The following is a 13,863-nucleotide window of genomic DNA, read 5'->3' as shown; positions in this document are numbered from 1 at the left end:
TCAAGGGCCGCGCAATCCTAGATATTACTTAAATCCACGAGAGTCAATCACGTGAAATGGTTTTTCTCACGCTCTCAACTCTCTTGGATGACGGATCTCAAAGTTTTCCCGGTATTCGGCAAATTACGGACTCTCTCATTAATTCCGTGATATCACGATACGTCGCAGTTGAGAATAATCGGTTAGTAAAATGATTTGGCTAACTTCATAGGCATAAACCAAATAGAAATCAGCAGACAAGATGGTACACGAGGTTAGCGGTGACAAACGTGTCGACATACTACTATTGGGCGGGATTGGCACGCCCCGAAAACTATATAGGGTAATTACCAAGAAAATTCACTGAGTTAAAATTACCCTATCATTTTACGGGCCTCACTAATCATCAAAATCTCAAATATCTTTTTGAAGAATTACCTTGTTGCCCTTATATCTCACTTTGACCAACCATTTGTCACTAATATAATGTCCCACATTCCTTAGTCTTTACCTAGTTTCTTACTTTCACATTACATCATACTTTTTGTTACTTCTTTTGACCCTCGAATTTTACCGTCAAATTATTGAGTTAAATGATATGTGGCGGTTAGCGAGCGTATTAGTTTGGAGTTTTCAAACCCCTAGCTTGTCACGGGTGTACCTATTTTGGATTTTTTGTTGTATTAATCCAATATAATGAAAACTAATGGATGGTAAATTTATCACGGATGTACCAACTTGAGGTTTTTGATGGTCAAAAAATTAATTTAGGGTAAATTTATCTCATATGTATCAATTTTGAGTTTTTTGCGATAAAAAAATTGGTTTGCAATACATTTATCACAGATATATCGGTTTGAGATTTTCGAAACTATGCAAGCAAAGAGTAAGGAGTTCAAGTTAGTTTGCTCCGCTAAACCAAAAGATGTTCTCCGAGATAAGATTTTCCCTCAAAGTTACGATCCCCTCAATATTGTTCGTTTAAGTGTTTGATTTGCTTAACTAGTGTCAATTTGAGGTTGTAACACTTGATTTTAAGGGGTAAATGATACCTTGAGTGTCAATATTTGTGTACGACGTTCAATTTAGTGTCAATATTTTTTTGATCATTTAAGTGCCAATGTTTTTGAAAAATAATTATTTAAATACCAATTCTAGTGAGGTCATTGAAATTTCTTCCCGTTGGCCCTAAATCGATCGTTTTTCTCCAATTTGGTACTAAAGTGATATTTTTTGGATCACTTGAGTGTCATTTTTTTTGAAAAAAAATTATTTAAGTGTCAACTCCGGTAAGGTTGACGGAATTTCTTATTGTTGACACTAAAATGATCATTTTTTCTCCTATTTGGCACTCAAGTGATCAAATATATATATTGACACTAGAATGAGCGCCGTACACAAATATCAATACTTAAGATGTCCTTATGCCATTTTAAGGTGGACGAAGCTCTTTGTTCAATCAAAGCTTCCCATCAAAATGAATTTCTCGGGGCTAAAGTGGGTTGATCCCCTCGGTACTACTGATTGTCGTTTGACTTTAGCTTACACAATGAACAATAACGCAGATCCACGCTGTTAAAAGAAATAAACGATTGATTATGGGATGAGATACATAGATGCAAGACTATATGCATGATTTGCACCATGGTTATTGCTTTGTTTACATGAGATTAGAACAATGTTTCTTGATGCCATGTAAAGTTGCTACTGGGCAAGACTCTATATACGACTCACTGTGAGTGTATTTCATGAATAAAAAGCACGTGGAATGATTTAAAGGGTATTTTGCATAATTTTGATGAGCAAGACGATTAGAGAGTTGAGGACTATATATGCTCGTTAAAAGTTAAAATAGTAGTTTTGCGTAACACAAGGGCAAAAACATAATCACTGCTTATAAATGCTCCTGTCAACATCGGACTATGTCAATAAAGACGATTATTCATTAGTGATTGAGCTAGATAAATTATGGGAAATAAAATCGGGTGAAAAATCTAAGCATAGTGGAGCATGGGCTGTTTTGTAATTTGAAAAGGGCAGAGGTCTCTTTTTCTAAAATTTGAAAACTTTGTGAGCTGTTTTACATCTTAACGATGCTCATGATGGAAAGTTCATAGTCAGTTTCACAATTAATGGCCTAATCTAGACATTTGTCTCACTAGTCAAAATTTGGACCGAATTGCTAAGGTCTTTTGAAAAGTGAGCTGTTCTGGTAATTTTACGAAATTTAGGACACGTATATAATGTCATACGATATTTATATCGATCAAATAACAAATGAATGGCCTTAGCCAATCAATTTGATTAGTAGAACTAGATTAAGAGAAAAATATTAAGAGAAAATTTTGAGATACGAGTCACATTGAAATGAATGTCATGTGATACGTTTTGATGAAATTATGTAGCAAGTAACGTGGAGATATTACGGCACATATGAGTTTTAAAAGCGCACTTTATTATATGGAAAGCATTGAGAGATTAATATATTACGCATTTAACGGATTTTCGTGATTCAAGGATCATGATTGAAAATAGGAGTTCAAAAATCATATCGAATGATGCGAAAAAGTCCTGAAGTTTGATGTGCAATTCCTCCTTCAACATATCAAACTTTAAAACTTTTAATGACAATGCAGCTTGATTCAAAAAAAGGAAAGGGAAAAATCCAAAAAAGAACTTAAAGTCTTCTATTTTTTCAAATAAGGACCCCAAATGGTCTCTGTCTCAAATAAGGGCATGAAGTGCCCTCATTTTCTAAAAAAAAAAAGCATGAAGTGAATATTGTTTCAAATAAGGGCGTGAAGTGACCATAAAATCTCAAAAAAGGCATGATTTCAAGGGCATTTTCGTCTTTTTATTTATTTGATTTATTTTCTTTATTTTTAAATTTTTTAATCTATTTTACACTTTTTTTTCCCTTCACTCACTCTCTCTCTTTCCCGATGCGACCAGACCCTCCCCCACTCTTTCTTTTCTTTCTTCTCCTTCGTCTTCGTCTTCGTCTTTGTCTTCGCCCTCGCCTTCTTTTTCCTTCTATTGCTCACGACCACCCCTCCATCTATAGATGCCAGCCAGCCGTCCACCTCAACCCACTTGCAGCTGCGCCGCTCGACCGTCGATCCGAGCCTCTCGCCGCCACCGCCATCGTTTCGAGCCCCCGCACCCGACGTCGAGAGACCCACGAACCTACGAGCTCGGTGAGGTCCAACCCCTATCTCCTTCTCTGCTCACCGCCACCAACCACCCACTCAACCACCCACTCCACCTCGCGCTACCATCCATCCGTTCAATCGCCGACCCGCCCTCCCGTCGCCACCGGATCCGAGCCCGAGAAGCTCGGATCTGCACCCGACCCAAGACCTTGAGCCATCGCGCCACCGTAGGACCCCGTAGCTGCCCTCTACGAGACTCGACACCACCCTCAACCTTCTTAGTCGCGACTCACCGCTGCCCCGAGGCCATGCCGCCGCTTAGGTGACCCCCGCCCGGTCCCGGGCGACGACTCGCGGCCCCTAATCCGGGTGGGGGTCGCCGATCCCACACAAATGCGGGAGAGGGTCCGACCCTCGCTTTTAACTAGTGACGCCGGCCTTCGCCGCCCTCGCCGACCCCCATTAGCGATGGGTCGGCGGCCACAAACGGGAGGGCCGGCCCTCCCGCCTGTGTGTCCTTTTTTCCTTTTTAAAAAAATTACAAATAAAAAAGGAAAATGAACAAAAAAATTAAAATGTGAAATGACGAAAATGTCCTTCAGCCGGACCCTTTTTTGAAATACCGTGGCCACTTTAGGCTCTTAATTGAAACATACCATATCATTTTGGAGAATTACCTTGTTGCCCTTATATCTCACTTTGACCAACCATTTGTCACTAATATAATGTCCCACATTCCTTAGTCTTTACCTAGTTTCTTACTTTCACGTTACATCATACTTTTTGTTACTTCTTTTGACCCTCGAATTTTACTGTCAAATTATTGAGTTAAATGATATGTGGCAGTTAGCGAGCGTATTAGTTTGGAGTTTTCAAACCCCTAGCTTGTCACGGGTGTACCTATTTTGGATTTTTTGTTGTATTAATCCAATATAATGAAAACTAATGGATGGTAAATTTATCACGGATGTACCAGCTTGGGGTTTTTGATGGTCAAAAAATTAATTTAGGGTAAATTTATCTCATATGTATCAATTTTGAGTTTTTTGTGATAAAAAAATTGGTTTGCAATACATTTATCACAGATATATCAGTTTGAGATTTTCGAAATTATGCAAGCAAAGAGTAAGGAGTTCAAGTTAGTTTGCTCCGCTAAACCAAAAGATGTTCTCCGAGATAAGATTTTCCCTCGAAGTTACGATCCCCTCAATATTGTCGTTTAAGTGTTTGATTTGCTTAAATAGTGTCGATTTAAGGTTGTAACACTTGATTTTAAGGGATAAAGGACACCTTGAGTGTCAATATTTGTGTACGACGCTCACTTTAGTGCTAATATTTTTTTGACCATTTATGTGCCAATGTTTTTGAAAAATAATTATTTAAATGCCAATTCTAGTGAGGTCATTGAAATTTCTTCCCGTTGGCACTAAATCGATCGTTTTTCTCCAATTTGGTACTAAAGTGATATTTTTTGGATCACTTGAGTGTCATTTTTAAAAAAAAAAAATTATTTAAGTGTCAACTCCGGTAAGGTTGACAGAATTCCTTATTGTTGACACTAAAATGATCGTTTTTTCTCCTATTTGGCACTCAAGTGATCAAATATATATATTGACACTAGAATGAGCGCCGTACACAAATATCGATACTTAAGATGTCCTTATGCCATTTTAAGGTGGACGAAGCTCTTTGTTCAATCAAAGCTTCCCATCAAAATGAATTTCTCGGGGCTAAAGTGGGTTGATCCCCTTGGTACTACTGATTGTCGTTTGACTTTAGCTTACACAACGAACAATAACGCAGATCCACGTTGTTAAAAGAAATAAACGATTGATTATGTGATGAGATACATAGATGCAAGACTATATGCATGATTTGCACCATGGTTATTGCTTTGTTTACATGAGATTAGAAAAATGTTTCTTGATGCCATGTAAAGTTGCTACTGGGCAAGACTCTATATACGACTCACTGTGAGTGTATTTCATGAATAAAAAGCACGTGGAATGATTTAAAGGGGATTTTGCATAATTTTGATGAGCAAAACGATAAGAGAGTTGAGGACTGTCTATGCACGTTAAAAGTTAAAATAGTAGTTTTGCGTAACACAAGGGCAAAAACATAATCACTGCTTATAAATGCTCCTGTCAACATCGGACTATGTCAATAAAGACGATTATTCATTAGTGATTGAGCTAGATAAATTATAGGAAATAAAATCGGGTGAAAAATCTAAGCATAGTAGAGCATGGGCTATTTTGTAATTTCAAAAGAGCAGAGGTCCCTTTTTCTAAAACTTGAAAACTTTGTGAGCTGTTTTACATCTTAACGACGCTCGTGATGGAAAGTTCTTAGTCAGTTTCACAATTAATGGCCTAATCTAGACATTTGTCTCACTAGTCAAAATTTGGACCGAATTGCTAAGGTCTTTTGAAAAGTGAGCTGTTCTGGTAATTTTACGAAATTTAGGACACGTATATAATGTCATACGATATTTATATCGATCAAATAACAAATGAATGGCCTTAGCCAAACAATTTGATTGGTAGAACTAGATTAAGAGAAAAATTTGAGATATGAGTCACATTAGAATGAATGCTATGTGATACGTATTCATGAAATTATGTAGCCAGTAACGTAGAGATATTACAACACATATGAGTTTTAAAAGCTCGCTTTATTATATGGAAAGCATTAAGAGAATAATATATTACATACTTAACCGATTTTCGTGATTCGAGGATTGCGATTGAAAATAGGAGTTCAAAAATCATATCGAATGATGCGAAAAAGTCCTGAAGTTTGGCGTGCAATTCCTCCTTCAACATATCAAACTTTAAAACTTTTAATGACAATGCAGCTTGATTCAAAAAAAGGAAAGGGAAAAATCCAAAAAAGAACTCGAAGTCCTCTATTTTTTCAAATAAGGGCCCCAAATGATCTCTGTCTCAAATAAAGGCATGAAGTGCCCTCATTTTCTAAAAAAAAAAAAAAAGCATGAAGTGAATATTGTTTTAAACAAGAGCGTGAAGTGACCATAAAATCTCAAAAAAGGCCTGATTTCAAGGGCATTTTCGTCTTTTTATTTATTTGATTTATTTTTGATTTTTTTAAATCTATTTTACACTTTTTTTTCCCTTCACTCACTTTCTCTCTTTCGTGATGCGACTAGTCCCTCCCCCACTCTTTCTTTTCTTTCTTCTCCTTCGTCTTCATCTTCATCTTCGCCTTCTTTTTCCTTTTGTTGCTCACGACCACCCCTCCATCTATAGATGCCAACCAGCCGTCCACCTCAACCCACCTGCAGTTGCGCCGCTCGATTGTCGGTCCGAGCACATCGCCGCCGCCGCCACCGTTTCGAGCCCCCGCACCCCACGTCGAGAGACCCACGAACCTACGAGCTCGGTGAGGTCCAACCCCTATCTCCTTCTCCGCTTACCGCCACCAACCACCCACTCAACCACCGACTCCACCTCGCGCTACCATCCATCCGTTCAATCGCCGACCCGCCCTGCCGTCACCACCAGATCCGAGCCCGAGAAGCTCGGATCCGCACCCGACCCAAGACCTCGAGCCATCGCGCCACCAGAGGACCCCGTGGCTACCCTCTACAAGACTCGACACCACCCTCGGCCTTCTTAGTCGCGACTCACTGCCGCCCTGAGGCCATGCCGCCGCTTAGGGGACCCTTGCCTAGTCCCGGGCGACGACTCGCGGCCCTTGATCCGGGCGAGGATCGCCGATCCCACACAAATTTGGGAGAGGGCCCGACCCTCTCTTAGTGACCCTTGCTTTTAACTAGTGACGCCGGCCTTTGCCGCCTCGCCGACCCCCCCATTAGCGATGGGCCGGCGGCCACATAGGAGGGAGGGGCGGCCCTCCCACCTGTGTGTCTTTTTTTCCTTTTTTTTTTAAATTACAAAAAAAGGAAAAAAAAGGAAAATGATCAAAAAAATTAAAATGTGAAATGACGAAAATGCCCTTCAAGCCAGACCGTTTTTTGAAATATCGTGGCCACTTTAGGCCCTTAATTGAAACACACCATATCATTTTAGACCCTTATTTGCAACAAAGTTCACTTGAGACCCTAATTTGAAAAAACAAGAGGACTTCAGACCCTTTTTTGGATTTTTCCCAAAAGGAAATAGTCAAAATTCGTGGAAATTGCAAAAATCTTCGGTTCATATTTTATTTGGTATTTTTGATTTGCTTTATCATCTTTACAGAAAGGAAAATAATGAGTGAAATGCGTTTAAGTTCACATCTTTATAAGAGGTAGTAACATATTGTATAAACAAACAGAAATACTAGTTTATACTATCGGAGAAAAGGGTAGCTTATGTTTAGGTCCATCGCCAATTAAAATATTTATACATTCGGATCACAGTTCGATGGTGAATTTTTCCTATAATAATTTTTCAGCTTTTGTTTTTGGCCAAAAATATTTAATCTTTCTAGCTTAAAGAAAGAAGGGATAAGTGAACTAGAAGCCCCAAAATTTGTCGCCAAAGTGCAATTAAATCCCAAAATTTTCAAAAAATGCAAGCAAATTATAAAATTTTTGTACAAATGCAATTAAATTCTAAAATTTTCAAAAAATACAATGAAGCTTTAAAATTTATTAAGTTGGTGCAATCAAGCCATTTCATTAATACTGTCCAACTTGACAAATGAAAATGATAATAAATTTTAGGATTTGATTGTATTAATTCGATAAATTTTGGGATTTAATTATATTTTAAAAAAAATATAGAATTCAATTGCAGCCATGAATATGAGGGCTTAATTGCAAATTTTTTTTTTAAAAGTTTTTGGTTTGCCGTGGAATCGAGCGCCGAGGCAGAAGTATTTGGAAGATAGATCCGAGGTGCGAGGGTTGGAAGCTCCAGAGGACGGAGAAATGAGCTCGGATTCACTCTCTTCCAGCTCGCATGGCGGCGTCGACGACCACATTTGTCAGCTTATGCAGTGCAGGCCGTTGTCCGAACAACAGGTACGCCTTCTCGAAGCGCCGCCGATTGATCCCCGCTCCGTTGTTTATGTGGTGCGCGGGAGTCGGATTCCAATCGAGGAATGTAGGGTTCAGCATTGCGAGGAGTGTAATGGATCGGGGGTCGACAGTCGAATCGAAGTTCTCACGTCGCTGTGATAAGAAGATGCTTTTTTTTTTTTTAAATATTTGTGTTGTTGTTGTGTGGAGGAACTGGTTCTAGTGGAGTTGCTCGCTTAGATTTTCTGCAATGCAGCTCCTTATTTCCTGTTGGCCGGTCTGCAGTTAGGTTATGTTAGCAAATATATGGTTTTTGGGTGGCATGAGCGAGGTGGTGTCTCGGCTTTGCGCTTTAATAATGTCTTTATGATTTGCCGGGGCAATGTGTTGGTGCTGGGGCAATGTGGTAAGACTAGACTTCTGGTGGTTTTTTGATGTGGATGTTCCTGGGGAGATGAAATCTGGGTAATGCCGTGTGATGTGAAGAATAGTTGCTGTTAATGTCCAATGGTTTTGATCTGTGTTTGGGAAACCTTTATTAATTGAAAGATATTTTGACAGAGCAACATCCCATCAGCGATGTTATTGCGACAAAGTCGCATTCTATCATAAGAATGAGGACTTTTGGCTGTTGTAGCCTCTTATGAGTCTCCCATGCCTATCTTGGTTGTCACATAGTGTTATCACAGTGAGCAACATCTCGCCACTAGTGATTTTAGCGGTTCTTCAATGGACTAAATTTCTGAAGTAGAGGGGCAGCCGTTGTAGAGAGTATAGACTGCAAACAGCTTTTGCAGTTCTCAAGTGTATAATAATTCACGAGTATACTGCTAGGGGAGCACTTTATCTTCAAACCCTATACTGTCTCATTTTGCTGGCTTGCTCTCTTTCTGGTGTGTGCATAATGATGACCCCAAAAAAATTGTCAAATGGTTGCCTTTGACTTTCGACTGAGAATAACATTATTGACTGCGAAACAGGTTAGAGTGCTATGTGAGAAGGCTAAGGAGATCCTAATGGAAGAAGATAATGTCCAGGCGAGTGTTGATATCATCGCAAAACTTCCCACGCAGTGTCACCCTGAGTTGACTTTCTAATTATTTTTATGAGGTGCAACATATCTTAATTGTTTTTTCCCTCTAACTCTTGCATACAGCCTGTAAAAAGCCCTGTTACAATATGTGGTGATATTCACGGACAATTCCATGATCTGGCTGAGCTTTTCCGCGTTGGAGGGAAGGTACAATTATTATCTTTAGGGTGTCTTGTTCTCCTTTCTAACAAAGTGAACAGTTCACACCCCCTTGGTGCCTCATGGTGAATTTATCTTTAAAAAGGGTGGAGTTGACAGTTAATGGTGCTGCCACTGTGGTTTATTTGTTTTTCATAGGGAAGATTGTAGATGCTTGTTTTTGTGAAGATGCTGTTAGCAACTGATCTAAGAAAGGATAGTCGTAATGTTATTGATGCATGAAGGATAATCACATGTAGTTAAATGCTGACAATCTGTTGAAATGAAGACAACTCGCTCTTCGAACTCGCGCTGTGTTATGCATAGTTTAGATCTCTATATCATCCTTCTTATCATGATGAGCTCTCGCATTGGTTATATGGTGCCTTGATGAATCTTCTTTTTCCTTTCCCCAGTCACACCAGATTGCAGAATGGTCATTGGACCTTGTTTTGACATTTTCAAGCTCTGGATAGATATTTGCATGAGAATTGTCAAACCTTTGGTCTTGAATGCTTTATATTGCTGTTGAATCACTGGGCTTTTCACTTATTGACCAGCATAACTTTTTTGTTGTTAACCTTCTTTTGTTGCATAAAGCCATTTGCTTCTTTGGTTCCTTGTTTATACTTTTTTATATCTATTTATGCAAATATGGTCATAATTGGAGTTTATTGCTGTGGATACAGTGCCCAGATACCAATTACTTGTTCATGGGAGATTATGTTGATCGTGGATATTATTCAGTTGAAACTGTTACAGTAAGTACTTGTATTTCTTTCTTAAACTATCTAAGCAATCGGCTTTAATTTTTATCTCACTATTGAATTCTATTCGGAGCATTTCTTTAGATAATCACAGCATACTCTTAATGGTGTTAGTGGGTAATGTATATTCGCTAGTTTATAATTGTATTTGATCCGAGGAATATTTTCAGCTCTTGGTGGCACTGAAAGTGCGTTATCCTCAGCGGATTACAATTCTTAGAGGAAACCATGAAAGCCGCCAGGTAGTCATCCTTAAAATTTTAGATCTTTCGGATTCTTTCATATAAAGAGGTCATCATTTTGGCCTCCTTGTTTACCTTCTTTGTGACATACGTTTTCTTATGTTCTTCAAACAATCTTTGGTTGAGCCATTAATTCTGATTAGATCTCTCTGCATTTGGATCGCAGATAACTCAAGTTTATGGGTTTTATGATGAATGCCTGCGAAAGTGAGTTTCTTTCCATTTTTTTAGGAAATTTGTGCAGTACATTGTTGTACGTCTTTATTCTGCTCATTTCTGTAAGACAGTTTCATTATTCATATTCCATGTTTCTGTGCTATAAACTCACTCTGACAGACAGTCACGGGTTTGTCACTGGCATTTGGTAGATTGCCAATATTCCATATTATTTGACAGTAGGCCCTTGGCATTTGGTAGATTGGTAATGTCTTTCGTGACATAATTGGTCTTATTTCAGGCCATAAAACAAAGAGACTGTGTGAAGTTCTTTGGAAGTTCCTTAATGAATGTTTCATGTGTCCACCACATACATGAAAAGATGTTGTGAATGAGTACCGTTTTAAGGGTTTGTACTCATTACTCAGTTATCTAGTGGGAGGTTCGGTGGCCCACATAAAATTTTTGCTTATTTGTTTGGCTGATTTCAGGTTTTATTTGGATGGGTGAATTTAATATAGACACTTGGAGACTTTATCTTTTGGGTTCTCAGGAGGGTATATGCTTTAATGCTTTTGTGTCAGATGTCGAGTTTTTTTTTGGAACATGTCAGTTGTCATCTTTCCTTAGCATACTTGGAGAATGTACTCCTTTTCCTCTATTTGCAGGTATGGTAATGCTAACGTTTGGAAGATATTCACTGATCTTTTTGACTATTTGCCACTGACGGCCCTGGTTAGTCTGAATATATCTTTTAGCAGATGTCATATTTTCACTATTTTCACTTCGTTCGTATTTGAAATACATGTAAATATTGAGATTTGTAAACTTTAATCTATTTTTCTGGGCTGAGGGAGTTGAATTGAAGACTTTTCCTGTGGGGACAGGGATGCTGCTCCTTTTGTCACACCCCAAGTGTTTTCCTGATTGTTAGGCTGACGCACTTACTATGATGGAACTGCATATGATATGCATCGCCAATCTAATGGAGTGGCCTTTCGCATCTTTAGCACCCTTATTGAAGTCTTCTTTTCTGTCACTTTGGATTGAAGTATTGCTGCTTCGACCCTGCTCTCTCATCAAAAGCAGCGCATGTTTGCAAGATTATCTCAAACCGCAAGAGCCACCATACTTTCCTGCTGTCATATCAGTCCTAGAGTTTAAGGATACCCAATAACAAAGGTGGTACAGAACCTTCTAATAGTTTTCCTAGCTTTTGTTGTTGTGCAACCCGGTGTCCATAACGGGTAACGATCCTAGCGGAAAGTACTACAAGGATAAACGGAAAAGAGGTGTATTCTGTTCTAGAGCTACCTAGCAAAAGTACTCACTACTCAAATATAGGTTTTGATAAAGCTGTTTGCCATCATATTTGATTCTTAGGGTGTGCTTGTATTCATGAAAAAGGTTATATGGAATGATTTTCCAAATTTTCATGTGTTTGGTTCGCTAAAAATGGATAATCAAGGAAGAAGACTTTACGGTCTAGAAAAACAACTATAAAGAATAAATTGTTTTCCTAAGTTTCTTTTCCCAAGCTTCTTCACTGTCGAGGGACCGAAATTATAATGCAGAGAATAATTTTTGGAAGTAAGATGAAGTTTGAAAAGTATTTTTCATCTCACATCGTGTATACCACTGAACAATTGCAACCAGCCATGTTCCTTATGAATGCTTTTCAAACAATATTTTCCTCCATCAAGAATTTTTTCAAGACATAAACGCACCCTGGAAACCCGATACATTATTGTCTAATGTGCTGGGAGAAGTGAACTTTGTCCTTCTTCCTCTGAAATAGCTGATACATCTGTCTTGTCCTAGAAGTTTTCTGTAGACTTTAGCAGTTCACATGCTGAGTATTGTTGATTTACTTGCCTTCCGCCTTTTTTTTTACTTGAAAAGATGGTTGAATAATCGCTGATATGAAATTTTCTTGGGCGGCCTTACTGTCCCAAAATTTAGTTCTCATGTATCTAGGTTATAATTGTTTTTTTTCTCGTTTTGAAGGTTGAATCAGAAATATTTTGTCTGCATGGCGGGTTGTCCCCATCCATTGAAACCCTTGACAATATACGTAATTTTGACCGTGTTCAAGAAGTTCCTCATGAGGGCCCTATGTGTGATCTCCTATGGTCTGACCCTGATGATCGCTGTGGTTGGGGTATCTCACCCAGAGGTGCTGGTTATACCTTCGGTCAGGTGTGTAGTATTTCATTTTTGCTATTTCTTCATTTCCCCTACTTGTCATCTTCCACAACCAAAGTATTCAATTGTGAGCCATGACATCGCTTTTGCAGGACGTATCTGAGCAGTTTAACCATACAAATAATTTGAAGCTGATTGCTAGAGCTCATCAGTTGGTTATGGAAGGATATAACTGGGGTCATGTAATTGCTTCCCTTCAAGCTGCAGATTTTTTTCATTTGAATTTGTGATTATGATGCTTATGAAAAATAAAAGGTGTGATCTTGACAGGATCAAAAAGTCGTTACAATATTCAGTGCACCTAACTACTGTTATCGCTGTGGTAACATGGCATCCATCCTGGAAGTCGATGATTCCAAAGGCCACACATTCATTCAGGTCTCTCTCTCTCTCCCTCCCTCCATATGTACACGCAAGCCCTTAAATGCAGGCATGCAGAAGCAAGGCGCAATGGGTATAAAGAGAATTTGACATGCAATGCTTGAACTAATACAATGGACTTTTGAACTTCGCAGTTTGAGCCAGCTCCAAAGAGGGGAGAGCCAGATATAACTCGCAGAATGCCGGATTATTTCCTTTGATGTAGCGGGCTTCAGGTAAGCATATCTTGTCGCTGCTGCATACTTCCTTTCAAATGAGCTTGGGCTGGCCATTGAATTTTTCAAGAGCTGGAGCCTCTTAAAGATGGTGCCCACTGGGGTAGAGGCATCTAAAATGTCACTGGCGAGGCTTTGGATTGAAAAGAAAAGGGCAACCCGGCAACTTGTAATTGTTTTCTTTTTCTGGTCCATTTTCTTAATTTTTGACACATTTTTTCTTCCGGTACGACTGGCAGGGAGATCGGGCTTGTACTTGTAGAGGGGGATGGGTTTACTTATCTTCAATGGGTGATTTTCTTTGCCTCCCCTGTCAGTCCTTTTGGCTTAAGTTTTGATGTATGAATGTTCTGGGCTTAATTACATGTGCAATTCAATTTAGAGGAAACAGACTCCTAGAAAGAAACTTAATATGATCTGTCAGCCAATGCTGGATTTTATGGAGGACGGCATTCCGATTTCGATTTTACAACAATCAATATATGCCGGTCTTTGCTGTGACCAGGATTAACAATCGTAGGTCGTTCCCCATTATTATGTACTCT

At 39.0% G+C, this 13,863-nt stretch overlaps 1 protein-coding gene across 1 annotated transcript; it reads left to right on the top strand.

Annotated features, from left to right (window-relative positions):
• Positions 1-7,941: 7,941 nt before the first annotated feature.
• On the top strand, positions 7,942-13,702 carry LOC115736592 (serine/threonine-protein phosphatase PP2A-2 catalytic subunit-like). Its single transcript, XM_030668360.1, has 11 exons — positions 7,942-8,124; positions 9,102-9,158; positions 9,278-9,361; positions 10,042-10,113; positions 10,290-10,361; positions 10,528-10,568; positions 11,186-11,252; positions 12,525-12,716; positions 12,815-12,904; positions 12,993-13,100; positions 13,238-13,702. The coding sequence occupies exons 1-11, from the start codon at positions 8,032-8,034 to the stop codon at positions 13,301-13,303; spliced, it is 942 nt and encodes a 313-aa protein (XP_030524220.1). The 5' UTR covers positions 7,942-8,031; the 3' UTR covers positions 13,304-13,702.
• Positions 13,703-13,863: the final 161 nt, after the last annotated feature.

This window comes from Rhodamnia argentea, chromosome 8 (genome assembly GCF_020921035.1).
Source record: "Rhodamnia argentea isolate NSW1041297 chromosome 8, ASM2092103v1, whole genome shotgun sequence".
Classification (NCBI taxonomy): domain Eukaryota; kingdom Viridiplantae; phylum Streptophyta; class Magnoliopsida; order Myrtales; family Myrtaceae; genus Rhodamnia; species Rhodamnia argentea.
Note: the sequence above shows the minus strand (reverse complement) of the source record. Positions and strands in the feature narration are given on the sequence as shown.